We start from the raw sequence: 27,167 nt of genomic DNA, 5'->3' as shown, positions 1-27,167 counted from the left end.
TGTTGCTAAACAGAATTCTTGCTGGTCTAGTGCAAATGACTCAGAGATCTACCAGCAAATCCCAATCTACTGTTTGCCCACATATGGTCTTTCTAATGGGACATGTACACAGGACTTTCTCAAAACACTGTGCTTCATTTATTAGCCAAGGTTGTCTATAGAGAGCATTTTACACCAACGTGACCTAGCCTGCCTCACTAAAATCACCTACCCCTAGAGCTATTGCTCCAAAGGCACTTTGCTGCAGCAGCACACTTTCATCAAGTGCTACCCATTTCCTTGGATTAACCTAGTGCAATTGATACACAAAGGATGTATTTTTTTATTTTTATTTTGCAGGGGCAGGCTGTGGAGAAGGCAGATAAGCAAACAGATTAGCTCTGTGAATAGCTCAGATCCGGTGCCACCTGAGCTGGGAAGTAAGGATAACTTCCAGTGCAGACATGAATTACGATTATAGACTCACTGCTATGTTCAAAAGCTCTATATAAACAGGGTGCCTGGAAAAAAATATCCATCACTGTGTGGGGAGGGGGTGCACAGGAGATCTGCCTGTGCCGGCTCACAACATTCACTACACAACACAGCTATAAATAATTTAGGAGAGGAGCCGAGCTCTTTCTCAAAGCAAAGTTTGCCAAGGGGAACAAGGGCAGACAGAACTGCACTCTGATCAGAGCGTGTTTAACAATTCAGCTCCTTCACACAAGCCCCGTGGGATCACAGCGATCAGACTCTCGGTTTTTACAATCATGCAAAAAGACTAAACAGTCACAGAATGAGAACAGCGTGCTTTAACATTTTGCAGGAATACCGGTAATAATAATAATAATACTAATAAACCCAGCTGTGCTGCTTGATGCTTTATGATATCAGACAGAGCTTATCAAATGATGAGGTTTAATTGATGGCAAGTTTCAGGAATTTGCTCTTGTCCAGACTTCCAGTGACAGTGTGGTATAGCAAAGCAGGACAGACAATTACTGTGCAGGATTTGAGACAGCCTTTAGAAAGCACGTCTTGCAATGAATAAGGAGATGGATACGCTGATATTAAAATAATTATCCCTGTGGGCTTGGATTATGAATTCTTTCTTGTCTTGGCTGACTTATTATTTACTGTTGGCTTTCCTGCTGGCAATATTAAATTTAACCTCCTCACTTTAATTCCTTGCTTCTTCCTGGCTGTCTGGGAACAGAGAGTTACAGGGAATCCAGTTGTACATCCATCCTTCTTCAGTATGTATCCTGCCTGGCCTCACTGCAGGCACGATGCACACAGACCTTATGGCAGGAGCTGTGCAATAAGCCCCATGAAAGGCAGACTGCATTTTGACACATGTGTTGCCCAAATGTTTGCTCTTCAGTTATTCCTAAAGATCTCTTTGAATGCTGAGTCTGAATAAGAGCCCAAAACCAGTTTCCAATTTTTTTGGGGGGGGGGGCCTTTGAGCAAAGTGGAGATCAGGATACTCCATAGAGCCAGCTGACACTTAGCATTATCCAAATAGTTTTCTTTTCATTGGCTAGAAAAAATAAATGGGGTCCTCAATAATCAAATGGTCTTGGGACAACCTGTCAGTCCACCCCACCCCCAAATTCAGGGGTGATAATAATACAGACTTACATATGCATTAGAATGTTGTAGTAAAGTTTTGAGGTGAAACAATGCAATATACTAAAATGTGTCTACAGGAGGGGTTCACATTTTTGAATGCTCCTATGGATATAAACATATCCCCATGTAGAAAGCCTGCATAGCAAGAAGCACCCTGAGATGAAATCTTTTTCCTTTTAAAAAAGATTTTATTTGTATATTTTTCACAAATAAAATACAGTTAATCAAACATTATCCCATGTACATTCACTTAAACATTTGACTTCCCTCCCACCTTTCCATGGTTTTCTCATGGTTTTCTTTTGCTACTGCATATTATAATTTAGCTATACCTTCCTTTCTTAACTCTATTCTCAAAGTAACTTTTAATGGCTGAACTTACTCCAAGCCTGCTGGTGTACTAACATGTTCACAATAAATTTTTTAATAGTCTACAAATATTTTCCTAACCTACATGGAGGCTGTTTTAACTATAACACCCATCCTAAAGGATTTTCATTGGCTCCCAGTGTGTTTCTGAGCACAATTCAGAATGTTGGTGTTGACCTTTAAAGCCCTAAATGGCTTTGGCCCAGTATACCTGGAGGAGCATCTCCATCCCCATTATTCTGCCCGGACACTGAGGTCCAGCTCCGAGGGCCTTCTGGCCGTTCCTTCCCTGCGAGAAGTGAGGTTGCAAGGAACCAGACAGAGGGCCTTCTTGGTAGTGGCGTCCTCTCTGTGGAACACCCTTCCTTCAGATGTCAAGGAGATAAAGCACTAAACAACTTTTAGAAGACATCTGAAGGCAGCCCTGTATTGAGAAGTTTTTCATGTTTGATACTTTATTATGTTTTATATATTCTGTAAGCCGCCCAGAGTGGCTGGGGAAACCCAGATGGGTGGAGTATAAATAAAATAATAATAATAATAATAATAATAATAATAATAATAATAATAATAATAACTACTACCACCACTACTACTACAACTACTACTATTACTATGCACTATGGCAGGCTTCCTCAAACTCAGCCCTCCAGAAGTTTTGAGACTGCAGTTCCCATCATCCCTGACCACTGGTCCTGCTAGCTAGGGATCATGGGTGTTGTAGGCCAAAAACATCTGGAGGGCTGAGTTTGAGGAAGCCTCCACTATGGGAAGAAGTGTGCCTTGAGTCCCCTAAGCTAGCTTGCTGCATTGAGGTTTGATGGAGGATGCTGTCCCATCACTTGTCAGAGACTGGACTGAAGGGGACGAGATTGAGGAGGAGGAACGGTGGAGATTGCCCCCCCCTTCTCCTGACTCTTCCAGAGGAGAGGGAAGCAGTACTGATTTACAGCAGGGGTTTGAGGAAGATCACAGCTCAGATATAGGAGAACAAAAGAGTTGGGAAGTGTTAGGAGAAGGGAGAGGGCAGGGGAGGCTGAGCAGCCAGCTGACACGTTGTCACTGGAGAGTATTTCTGACCCCTCCTTCTCCTAGAACTTGGTGTTCACTAAGGGTGCAGGAACAAAGGATGCAGAGGCACTTGGGAAATGCTGTTGCTAGGAAGAAGGGAGGAGGTGCTCAGTTGGAGCAACGCCATTGTCAGGTCCTGTTGCATCCTTTTGTCTCTCGCTATTATGAATGAATAAACTCATTAAAAAGGACTCTACCTTATTTTCTCTGCTTATTGCTGCCACAAGGGAGGAAGAGAATCAGTGTCTGTACACGGATGGGGTTGGGGGTGAGGAAACACTTTCTTGTCCTTCTTATCAGACAGTAAAGGGTCTTGAGGTGGCCCTACAACAGACAGAATAAGGGTATCAAGCTGGAAATCAGCTGGTAGTGACCTCTTCCCAAGCTAATAGACCATAGGTTGTGGGACTCCCTGCATCTCACAAGCCACAATGGCTGCAGAAACAGATGGAAAGAAAGGAGATTGCTTGGCAGCCAGCCCACCTCAAAAGGTTGATGCTTGCATTGCCTCTGCCATATACGTTAAGTATAATTACAATATCATCTTCCTTTATTTGTTTACGATGCCAGAACTAATTATCTTGCTAGTGCATAAAGCTTACTTGGAACTCTAGATGTTGTTTAGTTTCCTTGGGAACAATATTTGCATTTTCTAAGTGGGAGGAAAATGTAAATTCTGAAGTCAAGGTTTCCCAAATGGTTCGGAGGGACGTGGCAATCACAAAGCTGTTTTTCATACTGCTTGCTTACATTCAATAAATACTCTCCTCCTTTAATGTAAAGCAAGTGTATCCGTTTCCATCTGGCAAATATCGGAGGGTATGCTGAAAATCTTATTTGAGATGCAACTGGCATCGTCATCCAAGGGCACAGGCTTGCCAGCCAAGCTGCACAAAATCTGAATTGCTTGCACTGGTTTCCTCATTTCTATAGTAACACAGGAGGACAACTGCCAGTTCCAGATGCAAAGGAATGTGATTCTCGTCCTTATGTCAACTCTTGTCTTACACAACTGGCTACAGAAAGAGAGCCCAACTGTTTCACACCATGGAAAATGCAGAGTCTGACATCGTGATTTCATTATGCAACTAATGAAATTGTATGTGAGATATGGCACAACCAAGTGTGTAAGTTGCATCACTGAGGAAAGTATGGAGTCTTCTTTCCCTCCGTGCACCGAAAAGAGAATCACCAGGGTGCTAGATGTAATCTGCAGCGATGTGTGTGTTCCCCTTCATGTTCTCTCTCTAGGGAAAAAATAAGGACATACTGTTTTTTCTGGGTGACTTCTCGAGGGACTGTGCTGTGTACTTTCTAAAGGAGAAAAGTGAAACAGCGAAGACATTCAGAAAACACACCACCAGGGTGAGCAATAAGATTCAAAGGAAACCCACAACCTTGGTCAGCAACAACCCTTCAGACATTTGAAGATGGCTGTTGAACCACCTCCCATCTTCTCTTCTCCATTGCTTTTTCCAGTGGATGATTGAGCCCCCCTAGAAGCTCATTGATTTGCCACTGCACATGGAATCATCCTGGCCCACACTCGTCTTTGGCACCTCATTAAATGACACCAAGCGTAGGGCACAAAGGAACTGATATCAGCAGCCATGGCAGTTCTGTGGTGGAGATGCTGCCTGGTTCCCATGCTGCCTTCCCTGGAGCAGCTATGAAATCTAATGAGGCGGGAGCAAATCCCTCTGGGGGACACTTAGTCAGTGAACAGCCTTGATAAAATCTTAAGTATGGGCCCTTGGCTGTTTTCACATTTGTGGTTTTGGCCTCCTTTCTTCCTTGGTATTTCCAGAAAATTACAGCCGCTTCCTTCTGCTTCCTGAGCTCAGCAGGGTGGCTGTTGGCATAAGGTTTATAATATGGGATTCTTCACTGGTTTCAAACTAGCTTTCCCTCGACTCTGCGAGTTATACAATATGGGGCAACGCTTCTCTGTATTGTTACACGGTGCTTCCGCACATGGTGAGATGTTCTCAGGGCAGTGTGACGGAATTTCATTTCCTTTGGAAGCGAGAGCGCTGGAGAGAGAGAGAGACTCATGTGGTCTTTGCAATATTTGTTTTATGTGTAAGCAGAGGATAAGCAGAGCCAAAATAGACACTCCTGCAAAGTAGATCCTCAGAGAGCAACTTGGCCACTCTAAGGATGCCCCCTAGTTTGAGCTAATTCCAGATAGAAACTCTTACATTTCTCTCTGTGTTTCTGGTCCAGCCCTACCATTAGGTAGAGTGAGCTGGCTGCCTCAGGCATCAGATACTGGAAGACAGTAAGCCACCCCCTGTTAACCTTGGGCCAGCTGCCATTATTTCAGCCTAACCTAGCTCACAGTGTTATTGTGAAGATCAAATGAGGTTAGGAAAGAAGCATGTACACCACTCCTTCCTTGGCAGAACAATGGGATTAAGATGTAACAAACAGATCATACGATACACACTCCTTATTGAACTGAGAGTGTGGTGCAGGAGAAACTGCAGGAGGGGATGTGAAGAGTCAGGAGGAGACATGTTCTTGGATGAAAACAGGGACTTTCTATTCAACAACAACAACATTTATACCCCACCCATCTGACTGGGTTGCCCCAGCCACTCCGGATGGCTTCCAACATATATAAAAACATAATAAAACATTAAATATTAAAAAACTTCCCTATACAGGGCTGCCTTCAGATGTCTTCTGAAGGTTGTATAGTTACATATCTCCCTAGCTCAGGGGTCACATAACTCCATACCCTCCAATGATCCAATGACAATAGGAACAGCCTAAGGAAAAGCAGGACATTCCGAGATCAAATCAGAAACCAAGGAGGTTTCTGTAAATCAGGGACTATCCCTGGAAAATAGGGACACTTGGAGGGTCTGGTGACATGGCCCATAGCAGGTTTTGAAGAATGCAAATAGTATCAGCTGGGAGGGGATGATATTGACTGGAACTATAGCAGCTGTCCCACTGCCCCAAAGCAAATATCACTTTCAAATGAAGGAATTTCCTTAGGAATACTGCAGGGGAAGAAGGGGCTAATTTCCCACTCCATTCACACACACACTCACACTCTCCATGCTCCCCCCCCCCCGATGATTCTATTTCTTCTTTTTAAAATTAAATGCATTAAATGCAAAAACACATTTCACATCACATCAGGTTTGGCCTTAAGACCAATCATGATGCAAAAGCCATTGTTGCTGTTATTGTAACATATCTTCAGTGGAATGCATGGTACTTTCTTTACAGAGCAGAAGAGAATAGGTTCCCTTTCCCAAGGTGCTTCCAAGTCAAGAAATCCATACAGGAACAACAGAGGAAAGAGAGGGAAGTGAAAGCAGGGCGAACTGCGGAGCAATGTGTACACCATGATTTTCTCTTTTTAAAGTCTGCCACCTCAACTGTTGTGGGGGAAGCTTGGAACAGGGATGGAATTTTCGGAAAATCTTGATGCTGAGTTGATCCACATGGATTTCTTTTTTCCTAATTCCCATCTTAATCCATAATATTGTCAGGAAGAGAGTTCTCCATGCTCCCCACCACAGTTTGGGGCCAGTTCTACTAAAAGACATCTTTTTCACTGGGCCCTGCATAATAATAATAATAATAATGATAATAATAATAATAATTTATTTTTACCCCACCCACTCTGAGCGGCTCCCAACAGAATATTAAAAACATGATAAAACATCAAACAATAAAAACTTTTCTAAACAGGGCTGCCTTCAGATGTCTTCTAAAAGTCAGATAGTTGTTGATTTCCTTGACATCTGAAGGGATGGCGGGCGCCACTACCGAAAAGGCCCTGTGCCTGGTTCCCTGAAACCTTGCTTCTCGCAGTGAGGGAAACTGCCAGAAGGCCCTCAGAGCTAGACCTCAGTGTCCAGACTGAACAATGGGGGTGGAGATGCTTCTTCAGGAATACTGGGCCGAGTCCGTTTATGTGATTCAATCCTCTGTTTTGTTTTTATAAGATTTTATGCTGCTGTTTTATTGGTTTTGCATTGTATATTTGTTTTAATGATATTGTTTAGTTTTTATATTGTACAAACACTTAAGAGATTAAAAAAACTAAGCTGCTGGTAAATGATTTTAAATAAATAATTGCATACTAAGTGCATTATTATACCCATTGTTATACATCTCAAATTATATTGTGATTTTTCCAAAAAGAATCCTCATAAAAATTCATCAGAATATACACATTTTCTGTTTGCAGCCTTGACTAATATGCACATTTCTGCAAGCAATTCTCCCTACTATAAAGTACTTTGGCATGTTATTATTATTATTTTTACTAATAAAGTGATTTTTATTCACTCTCCTGAAATATACCGGTATGCGTTTTTCTAAATGTTGGTTGGTGGGAGAACTGCACCACACAATTCAGATAAGTTCAAATTTCAAAGGATAGCGGTGTTTTGGTTCTCATATTTTTCCAGAAAGTGCATATTTGATAGATTTTGTCTACTCTCCTTTTTAAGCTGTCTAAGCTGGTGGCCAAAAGGGACACGGGTGGCGCTGTGGTCTAAACCACTGAGCCTAGGGCTTGCTGATCGGAAGGTCAGCGGTTCAAATCCCCGCGCCGAGGTGAGCTCCCGTTGCTCAGTCCCACCTCCTGCCAACCTAGCAGTTCGAAAGCATGTCAAAGAGCAAGTAGATAAATAGGTACCACTCCGGCAGGAAGGTAAACGGTGTTTCCGTGCGCTGCTCTGGTTCGCCAGAAGCAGCTTAGTCATGCTGGCCACATGACCTGGAAAAACTGTCTGCGGACAAACGTCGGTTCCCTTGGCCAGTAAAGCGAGATGAGTGCCGCAACCCAGAGCCGTTCGCGACTGGACTTAACTGTCAGGGGTCCTTTACCTTTTTTTAAGCTGGTGGCCACTACTGCATCTTGTGGGAGTGAATTCTACACCTTTGCTATGCACTGTGTGAAGAAGTACGTTTGTCTGTTCTGAATTTCCTATCATTCATTGGATAATTCCCAAGTTCTCATATGACCACATGTGCACACAAAACATCTCCCTATCCTCTTTTGTCACACCATGTACAATTTTATACCCCTCTATCATTTCCCTGTCTAAGTTATTTTTCTTCCCCTAAAGTATAAAGCCCCGTTTTTTAGCCATTTCTCATAGGGAAGTTTCTCTATCCTTTGACAATTTTCATTGTTCTTTTCTGCACCTCTGGCTTTCCTACAGCATCATTTGCAGGAACCAGAGCTTTGCACAGCACAGCAAGCATGGCCGCACTATAGATTTTTGTTTTTAAGGCCGTTTCATCATGGGCAGTTTTGTTTTTCACCCCCTTTCCTCCAGTTTAAGCTTTCACACCCACCCAAACCTAGATTTTGTCAATATCTACGTAGCAATGAAAAATGGCCCTCGGTAGCCCCCACAATTGTTTTATGAGGTGGCCTGAATCTTCCAGAGAGCAAACATGGTAGTTTGAATCCATTATAGGCTACAGAGATCACTCCTGCTAAAACCAATGGGATTTCTTTCAAAGTGTAATACAGTGGTACCTCGGGTTACATACGCTTCAGGTTACACACTCCGCTAGCCCAGAAATAGTGCTTCAGGTTAAGAATGTGCTTCAGGATAAGAACAGAAATCGTGCTCTGGCAGTGCAGCAGCAGCAGGAGGTCCCATTAGCTGAAGTGGTGCTTCAGGTTAAGAACAGTTTCAGGTTAAGAACAGACCTCCGGAATGAATTAAGCACGTAACCAGAGGTACCACTGTATTGGATTGAAATGCAAGACAAACGAGGCAGGTAAGAGTTCTTTCACTCTGCAAATTTATAAGATAATGACTATAGAAGGAAGTGGTGGGCTTGTGCAGAGCCATCACAGCGCCCAAGTTGCAATGCTTTTCAATGAAATTAAGAGACACATTATTCTGTGCCCCATCATAGCCTTTTTCACAAGTCACCTCCACATACAGCCTAAATGGGGTGGGGAGCACAGCTATTGACTTTATGCCCCCACCAACTTACTCTGCATGACATCTGCAAAGAGGATATCCTGTTGCATGCTCATATGATTTCATGTGACTGAGAACCCCATGCAATCTGGATTCCCCTTTTCATGTAGCGCATACCGAATTCACCAATGTTGAGGGGGTGGGGTGCAATATGATGTTGGGGCCAGCAGATGCAGCCCCTCCTCCCTCCACTGAGCTGACAGGTAGAGGCAACCTTGTGAAGAGGCAATAAGTGTTCAGATAATCAAGAAAGGTGCAAGCAGTGGCAGCTGGTAAACTGGAGAGGATGGTAGCCTGCAGTCATTAAGCAATTATCAAGGGAGAATAGGGCTGGGACATAGCATGGGTTGCTGGCTCCCAGGGCGAGGCAAGTGTTGTGCCCCCTGGTGGACTGGTCAGTGGTCAGTCCCTTCTCAGGCCAGCGTCCAATCAAGGGAGTATCTCATTGAAAACTAGCCCCAACCTGGGAGCAGAGATTAAACAGAGAAACACAAAGGCGACCAGGTCAACGCATGTGGCTCTGGCAGTGTTTTACTGCCTTCCTCTTTCTCCCTTCCTCCTTGGTGGGCAGTGGTGGCAGCAGCCCCCCCTCCCTCTTGGCTGGCCCAGGGGCAAAGGGCATATGGGCGTCCTTTCGCTGGCCTGGAGCAGAAAAAGGGAGCCCATCATGGTAGTGCCTGGTTGTGCCTCCTTAGAAATTTGCACCCGGGGCCATAGCTCCCTTGCCCCCATGCTACACCACTGGAATGGGGCTCTGTGCACCAATGGGTGCAGGTACGGCTGCATACCCATGAGCTCCCAATCTGGCATGATATATTTGACCGGGGCGCTGCTGGCCATTCAGCAGCATTGCCTGCATCTGGCACAGCTTTAGTTGCCCCTGGCGTCTAATCTTCCCTTCCCTGGTCTGGGTCTACAGTCATTGGCAGTGGTCAGTTGCTATTATCCAGGGCTCAGCAAACCTTTTCAGCAGGGGGCCGGTCCACTGTCCCTCAGACCTTGGGGGCGGACGTGGACTATATATATATATATATATATATATATATATATATATATATGGGGTGAATGAATTCCCATGCCCCACAAATAACCCAGAGATGCATTTTAAATATAAGCACACATTCTACTCATGTAAAAACACGCTGATTCCTGGAACGTCCGCGGGCCGGACTGAGAAGGTGATTGGGCTGGATCCGGCCCCCAGGCCTTAGTTTGCCTACCTATGCTATTATCCAACTTCTCTTGCAAGCTTCTGTGGGTGCAAAGGTGCTCAAAGTGTGCAGGCTTCCACAATACACAGAACCTCTGCTCCTCAAAGACCTCTGTGGAGCAGGCACCTTGTTGAGAGCACACAAGTACACCTAGAGAAGCTCTCCCATCAAAAGATACACTTAGTGTCCAATACCTTTGCTGCTCCCCCCCCCTTCTGCTTCTCTGCAATCAGCACAGCGAAACTTCCCTTCTGTGCTTTGTGAATGGGTTGCATGTTCTCACCTTGAGGTGAATGGAAATGTTAAATGGAATGTGGTGGGGGAAAAAAGAAAAAGAAACAACTTGATGCTTGTCCAAACCTACTCGTGTTTATACTGGAGCCTAGGAGTGACATCAGAGCAGGGAAGAGTATAAACACTTGCAGGGCTTTACTCAAAGACTTTAAAAACTTCAGACACGCTGCTGTCTCCAAACTGCCTGGGGAGGGATGTGCTGAAGTGTCAGAATGAAACTCCAGCTTCTCTTGATCTCCTTCCTTTGTCTCCTTTCCAAGGTAAGGAAGCTGGGAATGTTTGTTTAGATAGCAAGGATCTCCACCCCCCCCTCCCCCCTTACAAAACAATTTATAATCAAGCAAATTAAAGGATGTCTTCAAACACTAATGTGTCTTTTTAGTGTGCATGCTTAAGTGTCACATCTGTGCAAACCATAGAGAATGTGCTATTGTGAATAAATGTTGAAAGGCCAACTTTTATCCTTTAGCACCACTGTTCCCATATTTTAAATCCCTGTACTTGGATCTACTTCATTACTTGTGCCGGTACCAAAGTCATGTGCTTATGCTAGCTGAGGAGCCTGCATAGTAATCAATTAAATAGTTTCTTCTGCACACTCAGTTCTCTGTTTTACAACCTCAAGAGGCACAAAGCCAAGCAGCTGGCATTATTTTTCAATATTGCTCAATTGTTGTCCAACTTTTGCTCCGGGAAATACAGAGAAGCACATGTACAGCTGATGCCTCCTGCAGGATTGCACAAGATGAACAACATAGTTCATTTAACATGTGCGCGCGCGCGCGCACACACACACACACCCCCCCAGAGAACAATTTAATCACTTGAGAGTTTTCCAGTGGTTTTAGAATACTGCTTCAGTTTCAGATTTTGGAAACACACTGTAAGTGCTGAGATTGTTGCAGTTGCCTGTCTTTAAAAATATGTAACGCATGGACTGGATACCTGTGTGAAAATACAATTGGGTGTTACTTAAGGACACAGCAACCCAGAATATAAAGCCTAGGAGAGGTAAAATAAATCAGATCATAGCAGATATTCAGCATATCTACATCCAAGAATAGCCTGTAGTGGGGAGAGAAGCAAGCCCATTAAAACAAATACTATACCTCAACAGCTATAAGAAGCTGTGCATTATATCCCAATGACATCAATCCCTGTTTGGTCATATTATCCTAGGAAATATAAAGGTGTGGTTTGCTTTTCCTTCCTGCACACCCTTGGTACGACTCAATATCAGGGGTAGCACAACTGATCAATTTTTAGATTATTCAAAATAGCACTCCTGTAAGTGACTCTAGGTAGGTTTTGTTTCCAAATTCTGTGAGGGGGATGAAAGGGCGTCATTTGATGAGTTACACTGCTAGAGATGCTGAACACATTAGCATCACAATGACATTATTTTCTTTCAAATGCAAATATTGACAAAGAAGCTCACCTTGAGCAGATTCTTAAGAAGGCAGGTTCTCTTATAATCTTTGACCCCTGTCTACTGAGTAGTGGAAGTGTGAGTTGCCATAGACACTTGTCCCTTTCTCACTTCATCGGAAAGGAAGGAGTGTGGCAGGCTGTATCCACACTAAACACATTGCTTCTTCTTCTTTGTCTTCATTCACCACTTCCCTTCCCTGTTTGCTTTAATGTGTCCACTGCCTCTCTTCTTACCTCAAGGCCTTACTCACCAGCAGAGTCAATTAGTTCATTTGCTCATTCAATACATTTTTGAATGTATCCCTTCCTTCCTTTGCTGAGCTCAGGGAAGTGGTTTGCCTCCTGAGAGGCAGACTAAGCTGAGTGTAGTAGACTAAGTGATCTGTCCAAGGTTACCCAGTGAGCTTCTTTGTTGAATGGGGATTTGAGCCCAGGTTTTCCTGAATCTAACCTGAGTTGGCTTTTTTCATCTTTCCTCCCCATTCCTTTCCCCCTTCTGTGCCATATCTTTTAGCTGGTAATTCATTAAATGATTGTATATAAGCCACCCTGGAGTCTTTTTGTCTGAAGAGCGGGGAGAAGTTGATATGAATAAATAAAAACGCATCTGTGTATGAGGTACATGTGCTGGGGAGATATGGCTTAGTACGTGTGCAATCGTAAATCACAAGAAATCGTCTACACTTGAGATCTGTGCTCTGCACAGAGATGTTATTTTTGTGTGGGAAATGTGATATTGTAGAACACTGTTAGTCTGGAAACACCACACTTGATTTAACGACAGTGCTTTTTAATCTTGACAAATTATTAAATCATTGAATTATTTAAGTGAAGGCAATACAAATAAAATTCAACCAGTTGGCACTAGTAGTACTCTAGCCATATGTTCTCTTTTTCATGGGTATGTAAAATGAGAGTCGTCATAGTGATCCATAGTTAAAAGCAGAAGTCGGCAAATGTGTCCTCTTTTTTGCTCTTCAAAATATGACAACCCTACTAAAGCCACAGTCACACATCATGATGAGCCATACATCACTCCTGCTCAGAGGCGTCTTAACTATTGAGTCTACTGGCGCAAGGCGCCAGGGCTCCATGGCCTGGAGGGCGCCTCCGCCCTCCAGGCCCGCTGGCAGTGCCTGCTGCGCCATGCCCTCCGGCTGCCCGGCAGAGTGCGGGAGTGCGACTTCGCTGTCTCTGCCGCGCCCTCTGGCTGTCCGGTGGAACGTGGGAGCGTGAGTTCACCGTCGCGCCAGGGTGCCTGATATACTTAAGACGGCCCTGCGTCCTGCTTTGCTCCTCATTCCTCTTTTGCTTTCACACTGAGGAAACAAATAATGATTCGTGGTTTAGCGTTACATCTAAAACAAGGATCATGGTTTGTTTTGTGCTAAGAAACCAAGATTGGTAAGCCAAGAACAAACTGTGGCCAATCATCATGGTTTGGCGCAATACAGACATACTGTCAGAGACCAGCCTGAGGAGTACAACTCTGATGAGGAATGGTAAGGATCCTGAAACTCCACAGGAGCAGTGGAGTAGTGTTGATTTGGAACAATGGTTTGCTGAGGGGCACAGTTCGGAAGACAATAGTTGGGCAGAACTGGGAGGTCAACAGCAAGAAGAAGAACAACAACGGGAAGAGAGTGAGCTAGCAGACTCTCTCTCACTGGAAGATGTGCAGCCTCTCAGTCCCAAGGCTAGGAGATTGGATAAAGTGGCTTCGCAAAAGGCTCAAAGGTTGAGAGATCAGGTGGCTAGGAGATGAGAGGACAGAAGTGACTAGAGGGAAGTGGGTGGGACCTTAATTGGGAGCCCCTGCACCCTGAGAAGGGTTGCTTGTTCTTTTGCTACATTCATTAAACATTTCTGTTACTGGTAAGAGACTGCTTTCTCTTTGTACTGCTTATCTACGACCAAGGGGGGAGGAAGCAGAGCCTCTGAAGCCTGACACATAATGATACGTGGACTACCATGAAGTCCAAACGTGGCCTATATGTAATCAGAGTAGTAACCATAAAAAAGATACTGTGTTGTGTTCAGGCATATCTATGGTGCCCTGTCTCCTTATGTACAGCCCAGGTTCCAGATTTTTACCTTTCTCCTTGACATGGACTAGGAGAATCCTTATCAAAGGCTGCGAGCCTTTGCCCAATGAAGCCGAATGAAATACAGATACTAAACTCTGTGCTAGTTTAGATCAGGGGTAGTCAACATGCCTCCCTCTATGTGTTTTGGACTACAACTCCGATAATCTCTGCCCATTGGCAATGATGGCTGGGGCTGATGGGATTTGTAGTAAAAAAAAAGTCTGGAAGGGACCCCTGGTAGGCTACCAACACATCACCAAAATGTTGTGGTGCAGTCTTTCAATTTGGAACACACCCTTTCAATGTATTTTAGAAGCTAGGAAGATGCAGAAAATGATTTATTTATCTTGCTTCTCTCATTATTGATGTAACAACTTTACAAAGGCACAGAATTTTCTAGCCTTTGTTATGAGATATGCCAGGGGACACTCAATTGGATACTTGTTTGATGGATACTAAACTAGCTGATACAATTACTTTGATATTAGCCACCCTGAGCCCGGTCCTGATCGAGGAGGGTGGGGTAGAAATAAAATTTATTATTATTGTTATTATTAAACAGAAACTTAGGCATACATCAAAGGATATTCATCCCATGTTAAGGTGCTTAATTATTCAGTCAGTGGTCAGTAATGAAAACACAATAAAGCCACTGTCAAAATCAAAGTTGACCATAAATCAAAGTTGACCATCAATACAGAAGTGAGCTTCAGTCACGTGATTCTCCTGGTATTATTGTTTGTGACAGTCCCTGTCCTATTAATTGCTACGTATCCTTAGCTTTGATTGATCTTTGGAGGGGTTCAACTACTTGGAGGAGTCAGTCACGCAAATAACAGTTCTTGCCGAATCAGTAGTTAGGCCTCTGCCTGGAAGGAGGCCCATTGTGCTCCTCAGCTGACCCCATCCATTTTAAAGCACAGTGTCTTGGTGAATTGTGCCCCAAACGTGTAGGGACATCGGAAGAGACCTGCTGGAGAAGGCCAAAGGGCCTTTTAGCCAGCATGTTGCTCTCACTGTGGTGAGATGTCTATGGGAAGTCCACAAAGGAGATTCCAACTAAACATCAGGAAAACCTTCCTGACAGTAAGAGCTGTTCGATAGTGGAATGGGAGGTTGTGGTCTCTCCTTCCTTAGAATCATAGAATCATAGAGTTGGAAGAGACCACAAGGGCCATCCAGTCCAACCCCCAGCCAAGCAGGAAACACCATCAAAGCATTCCTGACAGACGGCTGTCAAGCCTGTGCTTAAAGACCTCCAAAGAAGGAGACTCCACCACACTCCGTGGTAGCAAATTCCACTGCCGAACAGCTCTCACTGTCAGGAAGTTCTTCCTAATGTTTAGGTGGAATCTTCTTTCTTGTAGTTTGAATCCATTGTCCCGTGTCCGCTTCTCTGGAGCAGCAGAAAACAACCTTTCACCCTCCTCTATGTGACATCCTCTATGTGTTCCCCTTTACACAGCAGAAAACTTGTTGCAAACTCGTGTGAATTTCTTAAGACGATACGCAATTCAATCTGGCTTGTCCAGATTGAAATGTGTTCTAATATCTTCCTGGTAAGACCCCTTGAATCCCTCCTAAAAGAATAAAGACACCATAGTCTTATTCATAAGTAACAAAAAGAAAGTTTACTCATGATCAGGCAGAGTACAGTGTGATCCCTGAAGGCAGGCTTTAGGCTTAAAGTTTTGAACAGGTTTACCCCATAAGGGAGGTTTACCTAGTGACTGCAGGCTAGCAGTCCAGCAGTTCTCAGGACGAAAGGAAGATGGAAAAGAGAGAGAGTGGCAGCATGCCTTGGCCTTTTACCAGGTCTGGAAAGGTCACGCCCACCCACTAGTCACATGCACAGAAGGATGCTCCAGGCCAGGAGGAACAGGAATTTTCGACTGGCTGGACCAAACATTCCCTTGCATGTCCACTCTAGCAAAAAAAGGAATGTTGTATTTGACTGCTCCCAGGGGATTACATCCGACATATTTAAGCAAAGGTTGGATGGCCATCTCTCATGGATGCTTTAGCTGAGATTCCTGCATTGCAGAGGGTTGGACTAGATGACCCATGGGGTCCCTTCTAACTCTTCAGTTCTATGATTCTATGACATACAAGACTTGAGCACAACAGCACTCTCTCCACCTGCGATTCCCAGTAACTGGTATTCAGGGGAATGCTGCTAGTAGCCATGGTTTGTGTACCTAAAAAAGAAAGGCACTCAGTGCCACTATATCCTTTTTAAAAACTTACCGTACTATTATTCAGCTGCTCATTTCGCCATGTCCCTATATTCTCGCACTCTCTCTCTGCCTGCAGGTGTATGCACAGCTTTGCCAGACTCCATGCTACTGCCCATGGATCCCTCCACGTTGCCCTCCTGGTTCCTCCTTAGTTTTGGACGGATGCGGCTGCTGCAACATATGTGCCCGCAGACTGGGAGAGCCCTGCAGCTATCTACACGTCTGCGATCGGAGCCAAGGACTTGTCTGCGATTACAATGCTGCCCTGATGGGGAGAGGAGGAACCTGCAATTGTGAGCTATTCTTTCTTGCCTCTCTTTGCAGGAGCCCCTCTGTCATTTAGCGGGATGGAACTGGCTCCCTCGAACTGGGCAAAGCCAGAAATGTCTAATGCATACGGAAAGAACGCCTAAAAAGACTAGGAAACCTGCGGGGTGCCCTTGAGACACAAGAGTCCAAAAGCATGTTGCACTCCAAAATCTTTATTAGATCTGTGAGTCAAGGCCAAAGTACATATGGCCAGCCATCATTCATGAATATCTTGTGTTTTAAAAGTGTTAATAGTAACTGTGGGAATTACAGGGTAGCAGGGAGAGGAATTTGAACTGGGACTGCAGCGCTGGGGTGGGGGGGAGGGGGGATCTTTCAATCTCACATTATTTTTTTCAGTTAACACCCCTCTCTCAAGAAGTTTCTATTGGTCCTTTAGGGCAAGGCATGCAGGTGTTGTGTAGCTTTTTGGGGGGGGGGTGTTAATCAGGAAAATTTGTGTGGAAAGGGTTAAAACTTTGTTCCTCTGTGCTGTGGTCCTGATCTAAATTCCAGAGACCCTGCTGCTACTATAATCATACCTAACAATTATGAACAGCCGCAGCAAGACAGAAAGTGTAATACATAACTAGGAAATGCTCCTTATCCTGAGAAGTAGTAGTAAAGAAGAATATTTCACTCACCAAAGAGTTAAGGGCCATTGTGACATCAGCACTCCTTGAACCAATCTTTTCCCTTTGCCCTCGCCTCTGTTGGCATGCGTGAAAATCCTGAGTGTCAAATGGCGCATTGGCCCACGCTGGCGATTCCAAACATTCACACCCTTTGGTGGGCACTTCACTAGAAAGGGATGATGATGCTCTCACAGGGCCATAAATCAGAAGTTGTGATGACAGTCCTGTAAGTTGGTACACAGTACGGGCTTGGCTTTATGTCACAACTGTGTCTTCTCTATTCTTCCCCTGGAGCTCCCATGGCAGCAGGCAGGAATGCAAACAAAACTCAGCAAATATGCCCCGATTTCCTGTCCTACTTGGAGAGTTCAGGTCAGCTGACAGGGATGTGAGTTAAACAAATATCAGCCTTTTACAAAATAGCAAGACCTAATTTGGAGCAAAGTGACTTTCCTGTTTTTTCAAAGCTTTCTAGAAGGAGCAGGAGAGCTGTGACCAACTCTTGGAAAAGTAGGGATCCCACACTCTGAGGATGGAGTCAGGCTTAGCTTGGGTATTAGTCCATTAGGCAATCAAACAAAACAGGGCTATCAGAAGCTGTCAGGTCAGAAACTCTTTATCTAGCTAGCCTTGTGTTTTTGGCCCTAGCAGGTGGCACTCCCAAGATCTCAGGCAGAAGTCTTCCACATCATCTCCTGCTTTTAACTAGAGATGCCAGAGATTGCATCTGGAACTCTCTGCATGGATGAAGGCTGTGCTTGTCACTGCCGGTTAGTAGAAATCAGGGGTTCCAAAAAATGTGGTCTGTGGACCTTCTTTTGAGATTAATTTGGGTGGTTTGTTCCATATCAGCAATAAATATTCATATTGTTTTATTGTCCACCAAGATGATCTGCAATTTTCAAATGCTCCTGGGCAGGGGAAATTTGGGAACCACTGGTGTAGATAGTCCTGAGCTTCCACCTTTCCAAATGACCTGTTTATTGGGCATCCATCCTGATTTGTTTGCAGTGAGATTAGATGATATCGCATCAAATGTCCCAGACTTTCCACTGACTTTCCCTGCCACTTTCCCTATTGCAAACAATCAAATCTTTTGAGGAAGCAGATTTGTTGTGCAACAGCTCCAAATCAGCTTTAATTGTGCAACATGGATTTGCAAGTGTGTGGTTGAATCCCACCTGAAAATTGTGGCAATCTGGATGTCTTTGATAGACCAGTGGTCTGACTCCATATTAGACAGATTTCTGTGTAAATTGTTTTGGGCTGGATCTGTTCATATGAGTGCAGGGGATTCTTCAAATAACCTGGTCTGAAATTGTTCAGATTTCACTTCCCATTCTCACTTTTCTTGGTTTCTGAGCTTCTCCATGGAAGACTGTGCCACAGCAGAAAATCCAGATGGAAGGCCAACACAAGGCCTGATTGTATAACTGCTTCTCACTCCACCTTATATTGTATAGCCAACCTTCTGGTTTGTGGAGTTGCATCTGTAGGAGAATCTCTGACACAAAAATGTTTCTCATAAATGTTAGGAACAATGTACCTCTCACCTGTTCTTGCAGTGGAAGAAGATACATGGACTCATCAGTCTTATAACTAGTCTTTTGGCCCAAAATGTTGAGTTTTAAATAACATTTTTAGTTTTTGGCTTTTAGGCTCAAATGTACTGGGTTTCTGACCCTAATTCCTGATACATATGTAGGGAATTCAGTGGAGAAATCCCCTTTCCTAAAAACAACAATGCAGAGCCAATTTCAGTTTCAGAATGTGTAGGTACCATATTCCATTGCTGATCATATTATGTGGTAGCTCTGTTGCAGACTGAATGCCTACATTTGATTTCTCCCATTGTTTCTGGCTACTCTGAATGTGGACTACAGATGAGGACAATGACGACAGCTGCGAAGTGAATGGGAAGATCTATCAGGATGGGGAAGTGTTCCAGCCAAGCTGTAAGCTCCAGTGCCGCTGCTCAGGAGGAGGTTTCACATGTGTCCCCCTCTGCAGTGAGGATGTTCGCCTCCCCACTCCAGATTGTCCCCATCCAAGGCGTGTGGAGATCCCAGGAAAGTGCTGCCAGGAATGGATTTGTGAAAGACAAGACAGGCAGATCTTGCCGGATACCATGGCAGGTAACACTCAACAGGTCCTGCCCCACCTTTTCACTCATCACTTTGTTGTTGAAGTTACGGCTCAAACCAGCCTTGCATTTAAGCACTAGCCTGGTAGCCGGAGCTGAAAAGGTGTTGCATGCAGGTGAATGAGGGGGCTTGCAAGGGTGGCTACTTAGACATTGCCAAAAAAAAGAGGAAAGGCATTGCCTAAAAGGAGGCTCTAGAGTTTCCTGGAATATGCATGTGCTGACTTATATTGCAGATTTGGAAGTAATTGCTGTAATTTAAACAAGCACAATGCATCTCCCCATCATGGGGAAGACTGTGGCCAGGTGACTTGTATATACCTGCACAGTGTGCTATTCAGGTGCTGCTGGTCTAGGCCTTAAAGCATTTGCTTCAGAGGTTGTGCAGCTTAGATCTTCAACTGGAGTTAGATGATTCGGTGCACAGTGGCACTTTCTGGAACTGAAAGTTCACTGGACAAATCATGTGCAGATTCCTCCTTCGGAAGACCTTGCTAAGAATGGAACCAAGGAGCTATTTCAGAAATCCCTGGGTGGAATTCAACCTTGCACTTGGTGAACATTCTGTCAGTACAAGTATTGCGGTTTACCAGGTGGAATAATCCCCCCTGTCCTCACCCCACACACTGTTCTGAGGCTTCTCCTGACACTGAAATCTCAAGCCAATTTCTGGGGGCTCAAGAGGAGGAAAGGTGGGAAAGCTCCATTGAGCAAGCAGAAGCCTTTGCATTGGCAGGACTCATTAGGGGCAAGCCATCCTCTCTTCTTCGGTTTCACTTTCCTATAACTCTCTCCTCCACCTCTTCTGTGAAAAGGAAGCCTGAAAGAACTTGTTTTTTTCTGGGGGTGGGTGATTTCTGATGACAATTATATAAAAAAACCCTCATAATCTTCCTCCTTATGCTCATTTCTTCCCCAAATGTAAACATCCTTGTGTTGCTGCTCTCAATACGTTGAGCTATTGGCACAGCACAGTTGAGCATTAAAACTCCGAAACAAAAAAACCAAACAAAAACACTGGGGAAACATTGTAGAACTACTCATAAAGCAGAATGATATGTGGACAGTCCAATATAAATCCGCCACAAATCTTTCTTCTTTGGAGATCACTCATAGCCGAGTAAGATTGTCTTCCATAAACACGGTTTTAACAGTGGGTTTGTAAGTGCCTGTGGAGGCCAATTCTGAATCTACACGTCCTTCCACAGCGGGGACATAGATTTAAGGGTGGGAGTTGATCATGGTGAGGGTTTGCCAAGCATGCCTTCCTCTTAGCACAATTCTCCCTTGCATCCTGAGTTTGAGCGTCTTTGGTAAAGGCTGTTCTCCAACAGGAGTGCTCCCAGGCCAATGTTTCCCAATTGTTGGTGTTTATACTACATTTATTTAGATTTGCCTTGAGAGAGTGTTTAAACCTCTTTTGTTGACCACTGGCATTACGCTTTCCATTTTTAAGTTTGGAATAGAGTAGTTGCTTTGGAAGACGATAATCACGCATCCACACAACATGACCAGTCCAATGAAGTTGATGTTGAAGAATCATTGCTTCGACACTGGTGCTTCCAGTACACTGGCATTAGTGTACCACAAATATGCTTTCCAGTAGCACCTTAGAGACCAACTAAGTTTGTTCTTGGTATGAGCTTTCGTGTGCATGCACACGAAAGCTCATACCAAGAACAAACTTAGTTGGTCTCTAAAGTGCTACTGGAAGGAATTTTTGTTTTGCTTTGACTATGGCAGACCAACACGGCTACCTACCTGTAACCACAAATATGCTGTTATGGCATCCATGACATGTTACAGAATACACCTAAAAACAACAACCCACCCCCAGTCTGGAGGAGGTCCTAATTCACAAAAGCTTAGGCCACAGCAGCAGCAGCAGCAGCAACAACAACAACAATTTTATTATTTATACCCTGTCCATCTGGCTGGCTGCCTCAGCAAAACTTGCAAGTTTTTCAAATCCCCCAAAATCCTTCTCATTCTTTGCTACAAAACTAAGAAGGCTATCCCTCTGGACGTTGTTACCACGAAATTTATGTGCGTCCATTTTAATGAAGCTTCTTTCTTTCATTCCCTGCCCAGCACAAAGGCTCCCTGGGACAGCGTCGATATTGATCCCCTATGCATGTGAACAGTGGAGCACTGAGTGGTCCGCATGCTCTGCCACCTGTGGCGTAGGGATCGCCACCCGGGTATCTAACCAGAATCAGTACTGCAGGCTCGAGACCCAAAGACGCTTATGCCTCCTCAGATCCTGCCAGGGTCTGACGGGAATAGCCAGCATGGTACCGGTAAGTGATGGGTCTGTGGCAAAATATGAGAAATCTCCACCAGGGCTGAAGTTGCTTTTTTAAAGGAGGGAATCCTCACCACATGGCAGGCATATGTCAGGTGGCTAGTGTGGTTACTGTCACAGAGAATTTATTGCTTAGAGCAAATGAGGATATTACAGAACAAAAGGGCAGGGAAAAGGGGCTGGTCAACAAGCAAGTGAGGGCAAGGACAAGGGAGGAGGTCCTTTGATGGGGTGAAGGACATTTGTGAGTGTGAAGCCTGGCTGGAAGACCATGGCTTGCTGAGGGACATAATGGAGAAAAGTCTGCATGTGAATGAAGCAGACCAGCAAGCCAGTTTTTTGGTATAGCTGTGGGAAATACGTATTTGTGAAGCAAGCCCAGATGGGTAGCTTAATCTGGAGAGCACGAGACTCTTGATTTCTGGGTTGTGGGCTCAACCCCCCCCCCCCCAAGTTGGGCAAAAGGATTCCTGAATTGCAGGGGGTTGGGGATAGATGGCTCGCCTCTCATGGTCACTTCCAATTCTAACTTTCTAGGATTCTAGGATCCACTCACAGGCTAAGTGCCTAGGGCTGCCCTGTGTTGTTTTCCCATCCTCTCCTTCTGTAACAGCCCCATTCAGTTTTCCCTATTACAATGGCAGAACGAGGGCGGTGGCGGGGGGGGGGGGGATTGCTGGGGAGGGAAGGCACAGAGGGAGGAAAACTTCATAGGGTGTGTGTGACCTTATTCTCACATGCTGGATTCCCAAAACAGGAACAATGTTCATTTTAATACTTCTGCCCTAAACACATTCCCTCTGCAGAAAGTCCAGCTGGCTTTGATGGAGTTAAGTTTCAAGTCAGCATGTATAGCATTGCAGCCTTAATTCTTAATGCCCAAATCATGATTCAGTTATAATTTGCATATGAAAAGTGCCTTTCCTTCAAGTTAGCCACAGGTATCCAGTGAAGGGGATGGGCGGGCCCTACTTGTCTGAGGGGGGTGCTTGCCCCTCTGTTACCACCTATGTACAATGTGCATTCCCTCACTCCCACAGCTTTGGATGTTCCTGGCGGGGTTGAGCAAATGCACATTTCGTTGACATCAGGACATAGAGCAGCTTTTCCCAGCCTGGTGTCTGCTGGGGATTTTGGAGTACAAATCCCATAAACCGTAGTCAGGGCTGATGGGATTTGTAGTCCAAAACATCTGGAAATCTGGGGGAATCTGCCATAGAGTAAATTTAGCCAGACATTATGGAGGGGGCAGGTCTTTATAATATTGTGTTCCAGTGCAGGGCAGGAAGAAGAGTTTGGATTTGATATCCCGCTTTTCACTACCCGAAGGAGTCTCAAAGCGGCTAACATTCTCCTTTCCCTTCCTCCCCCACAACAAACACTCTGTGGGGTGAGTGGGGCTGAGAGACTTCAAAGAAGTGTGACTAGCCCAAGGTCACCCAGCAGCTGCATGTGGAGGAGCGGAGACGCGAACCTGGTTCCCCAGATTACGAGTCTACCGCTCTTAACCACTACACCACACTGGCTCTCACCACAGGAGGCATTTTAATCTTCCCCCACCTGCTGCAGGGCCCCCCAAATTCCTATGACTAGCCTTGTCACCTACCTCTACCTAAACTCTCCCTAAATTCTCCATGGACCACTTAGCTGTGTGCTAAAGGACTGAGCATCTTAAGAAAGACATTCTCTTTAAGTCCGATATACCTGTAAATTGTTCCAGCAAAATCGATACTTGCAATTCGACTGCCAAGCTCTGTAAGTGGCTGAATCCACAAATAGCAATGGACCCTCTGTGACCCAAAATGCAGCAGTGTGATTTATTGACACAGCTGGAGCTAAATGAGCTACCTGGCTGGATTTAAACTGGCCTGGTTTTTTGGGGTGTGTGTGTGTGTGTGTGTTGTGCTGCTTTCCTCCTTGATTGAGGAGGGGCTCTGGCTCCACCAGGAACAATTTGTACTTTATAGCTTCTGAAGTGTGAAGTTTCAAGGGCTGCAACGAAGGTTACTTTGCAAGATCTGGGTGCGGCAGTTGATAGCGCATGTTCTGGGAAATAAAACACTCATACTGCTTTCCACACATCAAAAATATCTGTAGTGGCCAGTGTGGTGGGACAGAGCTGCAAGAGCATCTTCTGAACACTACAACTTACCTGGACGGGGCTGGTGTAGGTCAGGGTGATGGCAAGCTTGGGGTTTTGAAGAAACACTGGTGGGAGCATCAGACTGGTGCCAGGAGCTGGGAATCAGGGGTAGGGCGGCAATAAATTACACAGCTTCAGTGAAATTAACTCTTTATTCAAGGAAACAAGGTTGACTTTTGAGGCAAGGCCCAGAGAGCACAGCAACTTGTCCCAGTAGATCTTGCCCTTATGGGACAGTTGTGGGGATGGACCTTAGGCAACCTTACCACAGTTGCCTAAGTCTCTTCCTGCCCCCTGGGTCCTTCCCAAGCAATCTGAGACTTCAATTTTGTGCCTGTCTTCTTGTAAGTTGGTTTTGGCATTTTCTGTTCCTGTAAAGTTGATTCAGTTTGGATCAGCCCAGGCTAAAATGTGTTCATAGTGTCAGCTGTGAAAAACAAACCCAGATGGGGTTTGAGAGGGGGGGGGGAATGTTTGATTTAAAGCCAAGGTCAAACTACATGTTACATTAAGCACATTTCTGTGAAAAGTGTGCTCAGTACTGCCACTTAAGTCATTGATCAGTCCAGACAACAGATTTTGACCTATACATACTGATTAAAGGGTTCCTTTGTGCAAGTACTGATATCTATCTATCTATCTATCTATCTATCTATCTATCTATCTATCTATCATCTATCTATCAGCGGAAGCAGTGAAATGGTGCAAACCCCCCCCCCAACATATAGGATACTGAGCTACATGGGCGTACCCAGGGGGCAGGGGGGCGGCTGCCCCCCCCCAAAGCAAAAATTTTTAAAATGGTTGTCGGCAGCCTAAAAGGAAAAAAAAAGCTAAAGACTGGTCTTTCTTCCCCTCCCAAAATCTCAATAAAAATTGAGCTCTTCCGCTCTTACCGAGGCAGTTGGCCACTGTGTGTGTGTGTGTGCGTTGCACTGGCTGTTTTCCCCTCCCTCATGCCGACAAAGAGCTGGCATGCCTATCAGAGACCGGATCCTAGCCTGCACCCTGCTTGGTCAAATGGGGATGCAGGCTGAGACTTGGGCAGTGTCAGGGGGCGAATTCATCGTTGCCGGGATTCATCGTTGCAAGGGAGCTTTGCAAATTGAGTTCCCTTGCATGGTGAGTAGTTCCTTTGCGAGGACTGAGGATACTGGGAAACTGAGTTTTTCAGCCATTTGGGGCTTTCTGTTTGGGGGGGGGAGTTTTCCCTGTTTTTTGAAGCTGTTTTTGTTTTAGAACCTGAATGAGCATGGCTTGATGCTGGGTACGCCCCTGCTGAGATAGGGGGATAAACAAGGGAAAATTGGGAAGGAATGCTGCAAACATACCCTAAGTACATCAGCACCAGATACATGAAAATAAACTCCAAAGAAAATCATACCCAAAGTAGACATTATGCAGAGGACATCATCATCATCATCATCATCATTATCTGAGAGTCTGCCAATTTGAACAAAAGAATAGCAGTCACACTGAGCATCTCAACCCATTCATGTCCCACCATCTGTCTGGTCAAAAGGGCCCACCTTTCTTCTGTAAGGGAATAGATACAGATACAGAGACCCAGAAAAGCAATTCTGGGAGGGATAATGTGATCAGGTGAACAACGGGAGGAGAAAATATTAAGCACCCCCTTCTCCCCCACTAAAACTGGCAGCCTCCGAGGGCTGCTTCTCAATTAAAAAGAAATCCGGAGGTTGGTGAGTTTTCTCCCATCCTCTCTTGATATCTAGTTTGGCCCTCTCATCCAGCTGTGCTTTTTCAGAATATGTTGGAAATTCCACTGTGTTGCCTCCACAGAGAGGAAGAGGAAGCCGCTTGTAAACCAGCCCACTCCATTCAGAAGTTGATATACTGGCTTTATCCTAGCAGCTGGATCATCACAAGTCCAAGATACTCTCATTTCTTTGGTGATGAGATATCTGCCTAGAAACCGAGAGAAGAAGTGACCGTCTTTAGCTGGGAGAGAGGAAGAAAGCTAGAGTGCAGCTTCTCATCGCAGCCGACATCTGTCTTCTCCCTTGATTCCCCTGCAATTATGCTAGACAATGTTATCGTTCAGTGAGGAAAACCAGACCATATGTTTTAATACTGTACAATACTGATGTGTTTAATGCCAGCTTGTGGCTACTATTATAAATCCATCCATTGGAAAAATGATGCTTTGCAGCTACAGTAATCTAAGGAACCGTGTCTTGTTATTCTTTCTCCGTGTTATCATTTCACTGGAGAATAGTTATGGGGGAGCTGGGGGCAGGAAGGGTGAAGCAGCCACCATTGTTCAAACCAGGCTGTTGTTTTTAGAAATAAAAGAATAAATGCAATGATGAACTGGCTGAGGATGAAATGACCAGGGGTTGTTCAAGGAACTCGCAGTGAAATCTAATGTTTCCGTGGCAAGCCCCAGGCAACATATAGCAGAAAATAGACCTTATTTGGTATACAAGAAAGGGAAGAGCAGCAGTATAAGAGAAGCAGAACATCTGTAGTAAAGTTCAAGGCATTCTTTGATACCCTGTGCAGCTGTTCTGCTTGTGTAAACATGAATAGGGAAAGTGGCACTGGTGGTCTGAAGGACTGCTTCCTTTTGCTACAACCATCAACAGTTTCCCCAAAGGTGGAAGGTCAATTTGACATTGCTGAAGGGTATTTATCATGCCTGTGACACCATTCATACTTTGCACTCAGAATCTCTACAGAAAAGCCTTTCGTCTTTATTGCTCCTAGTTTATGGACTGGCTACCAAGAACTCGCAATATGCTCCAGGAAACTACCCAAGAAAATCCCCAGCTGGGCAAAAGCCAATGTTCTAGCAATATTCTAGCAACCTAGCTGACGTGTTCTGGACTAACAGAGTATTCAAAGGTGCTCCCATGGACTATTTACTGTAGAAATGGAGGGCAATAGCCGACGAATGTGTCCCATCAGCACAAGGATTTCTATCTGCACAATGGGACTTTCTCGCCTCTCCTTTTTCTACACCTTTCCCAAATCTGCTCTGGAGGCAAGGGAGAACCCCTACAACAGATGGGGGCATGGGTGGGCAGAGATAACCTTGCACAGATGGGATGTGTTACTCCACACCACAATGGATACATCCTATACCTAGAGGTTCAGGTCATCTCTGCCCAGGAGGGCCACAAGCTGGTCCCTGTGCATCAACCTGAGATGATGGGACATGCTGCATACCATGGAGGCCTCAGGGTTTGTTGGGTAACGTGCGAAAAGGTCACACATCTGTATAGTTTTATATTCTGCCCACATTGTACCCACGTAGGTCTGCTCTTCCCTTTTGCTTAATGCCCTCCTTCAGCAGGGCCACCCCCCACACACCCCA

The 27,167-nt window shown here is 44.9% G+C and overlaps 1 protein-coding gene across 2 annotated transcripts; it reads left to right on the top strand.

The window, feature by feature from the left end:
• Positions 1–10,607: 10,607 nt before the first annotated feature.
• On the top strand, positions 10,608–25,740 carry CCN5 (cellular communication network factor 5). 2 transcript variants are annotated; one of them, XM_033153444.1, is made up of 5 exons: positions 10,608–10,797; positions 16,369–16,585; positions 19,120–19,371; positions 21,471–21,679; positions 25,631–25,740. In XM_033153444.1, exons 1-5 carry the CDS (start codon positions 10,750–10,752, stop codon positions 25,652–25,654), a joined length of 750 nt encoding a protein of 249 aa, XP_033009335.1. In that variant the 5' UTR covers positions 10,608–10,749; the 3' UTR covers positions 25,655–25,740. The 2 variants fall into 2 exon arrangements, with proteins under 2 accessions (XP_033009335.1, XP_033009336.1); XM_033153445.1 differs by having other exon boundaries at positions 10,618–10,797; positions 21,471–21,673.
• The last annotated feature ends 1,427 nt before the right edge of the window (positions 25,741–27,167 follow it).

This window comes from Lacerta agilis, chromosome 6 (genome assembly GCF_009819535.1).
Source record: "Lacerta agilis isolate rLacAgi1 chromosome 6, rLacAgi1.pri, whole genome shotgun sequence".
Taxonomy (NCBI): Eukaryota; Metazoa; Chordata; class Lepidosauria; order Squamata; family Lacertidae; genus Lacerta; species Lacerta agilis.
This window is presented reverse-complemented; position numbering and strand designations above follow the sequence as displayed.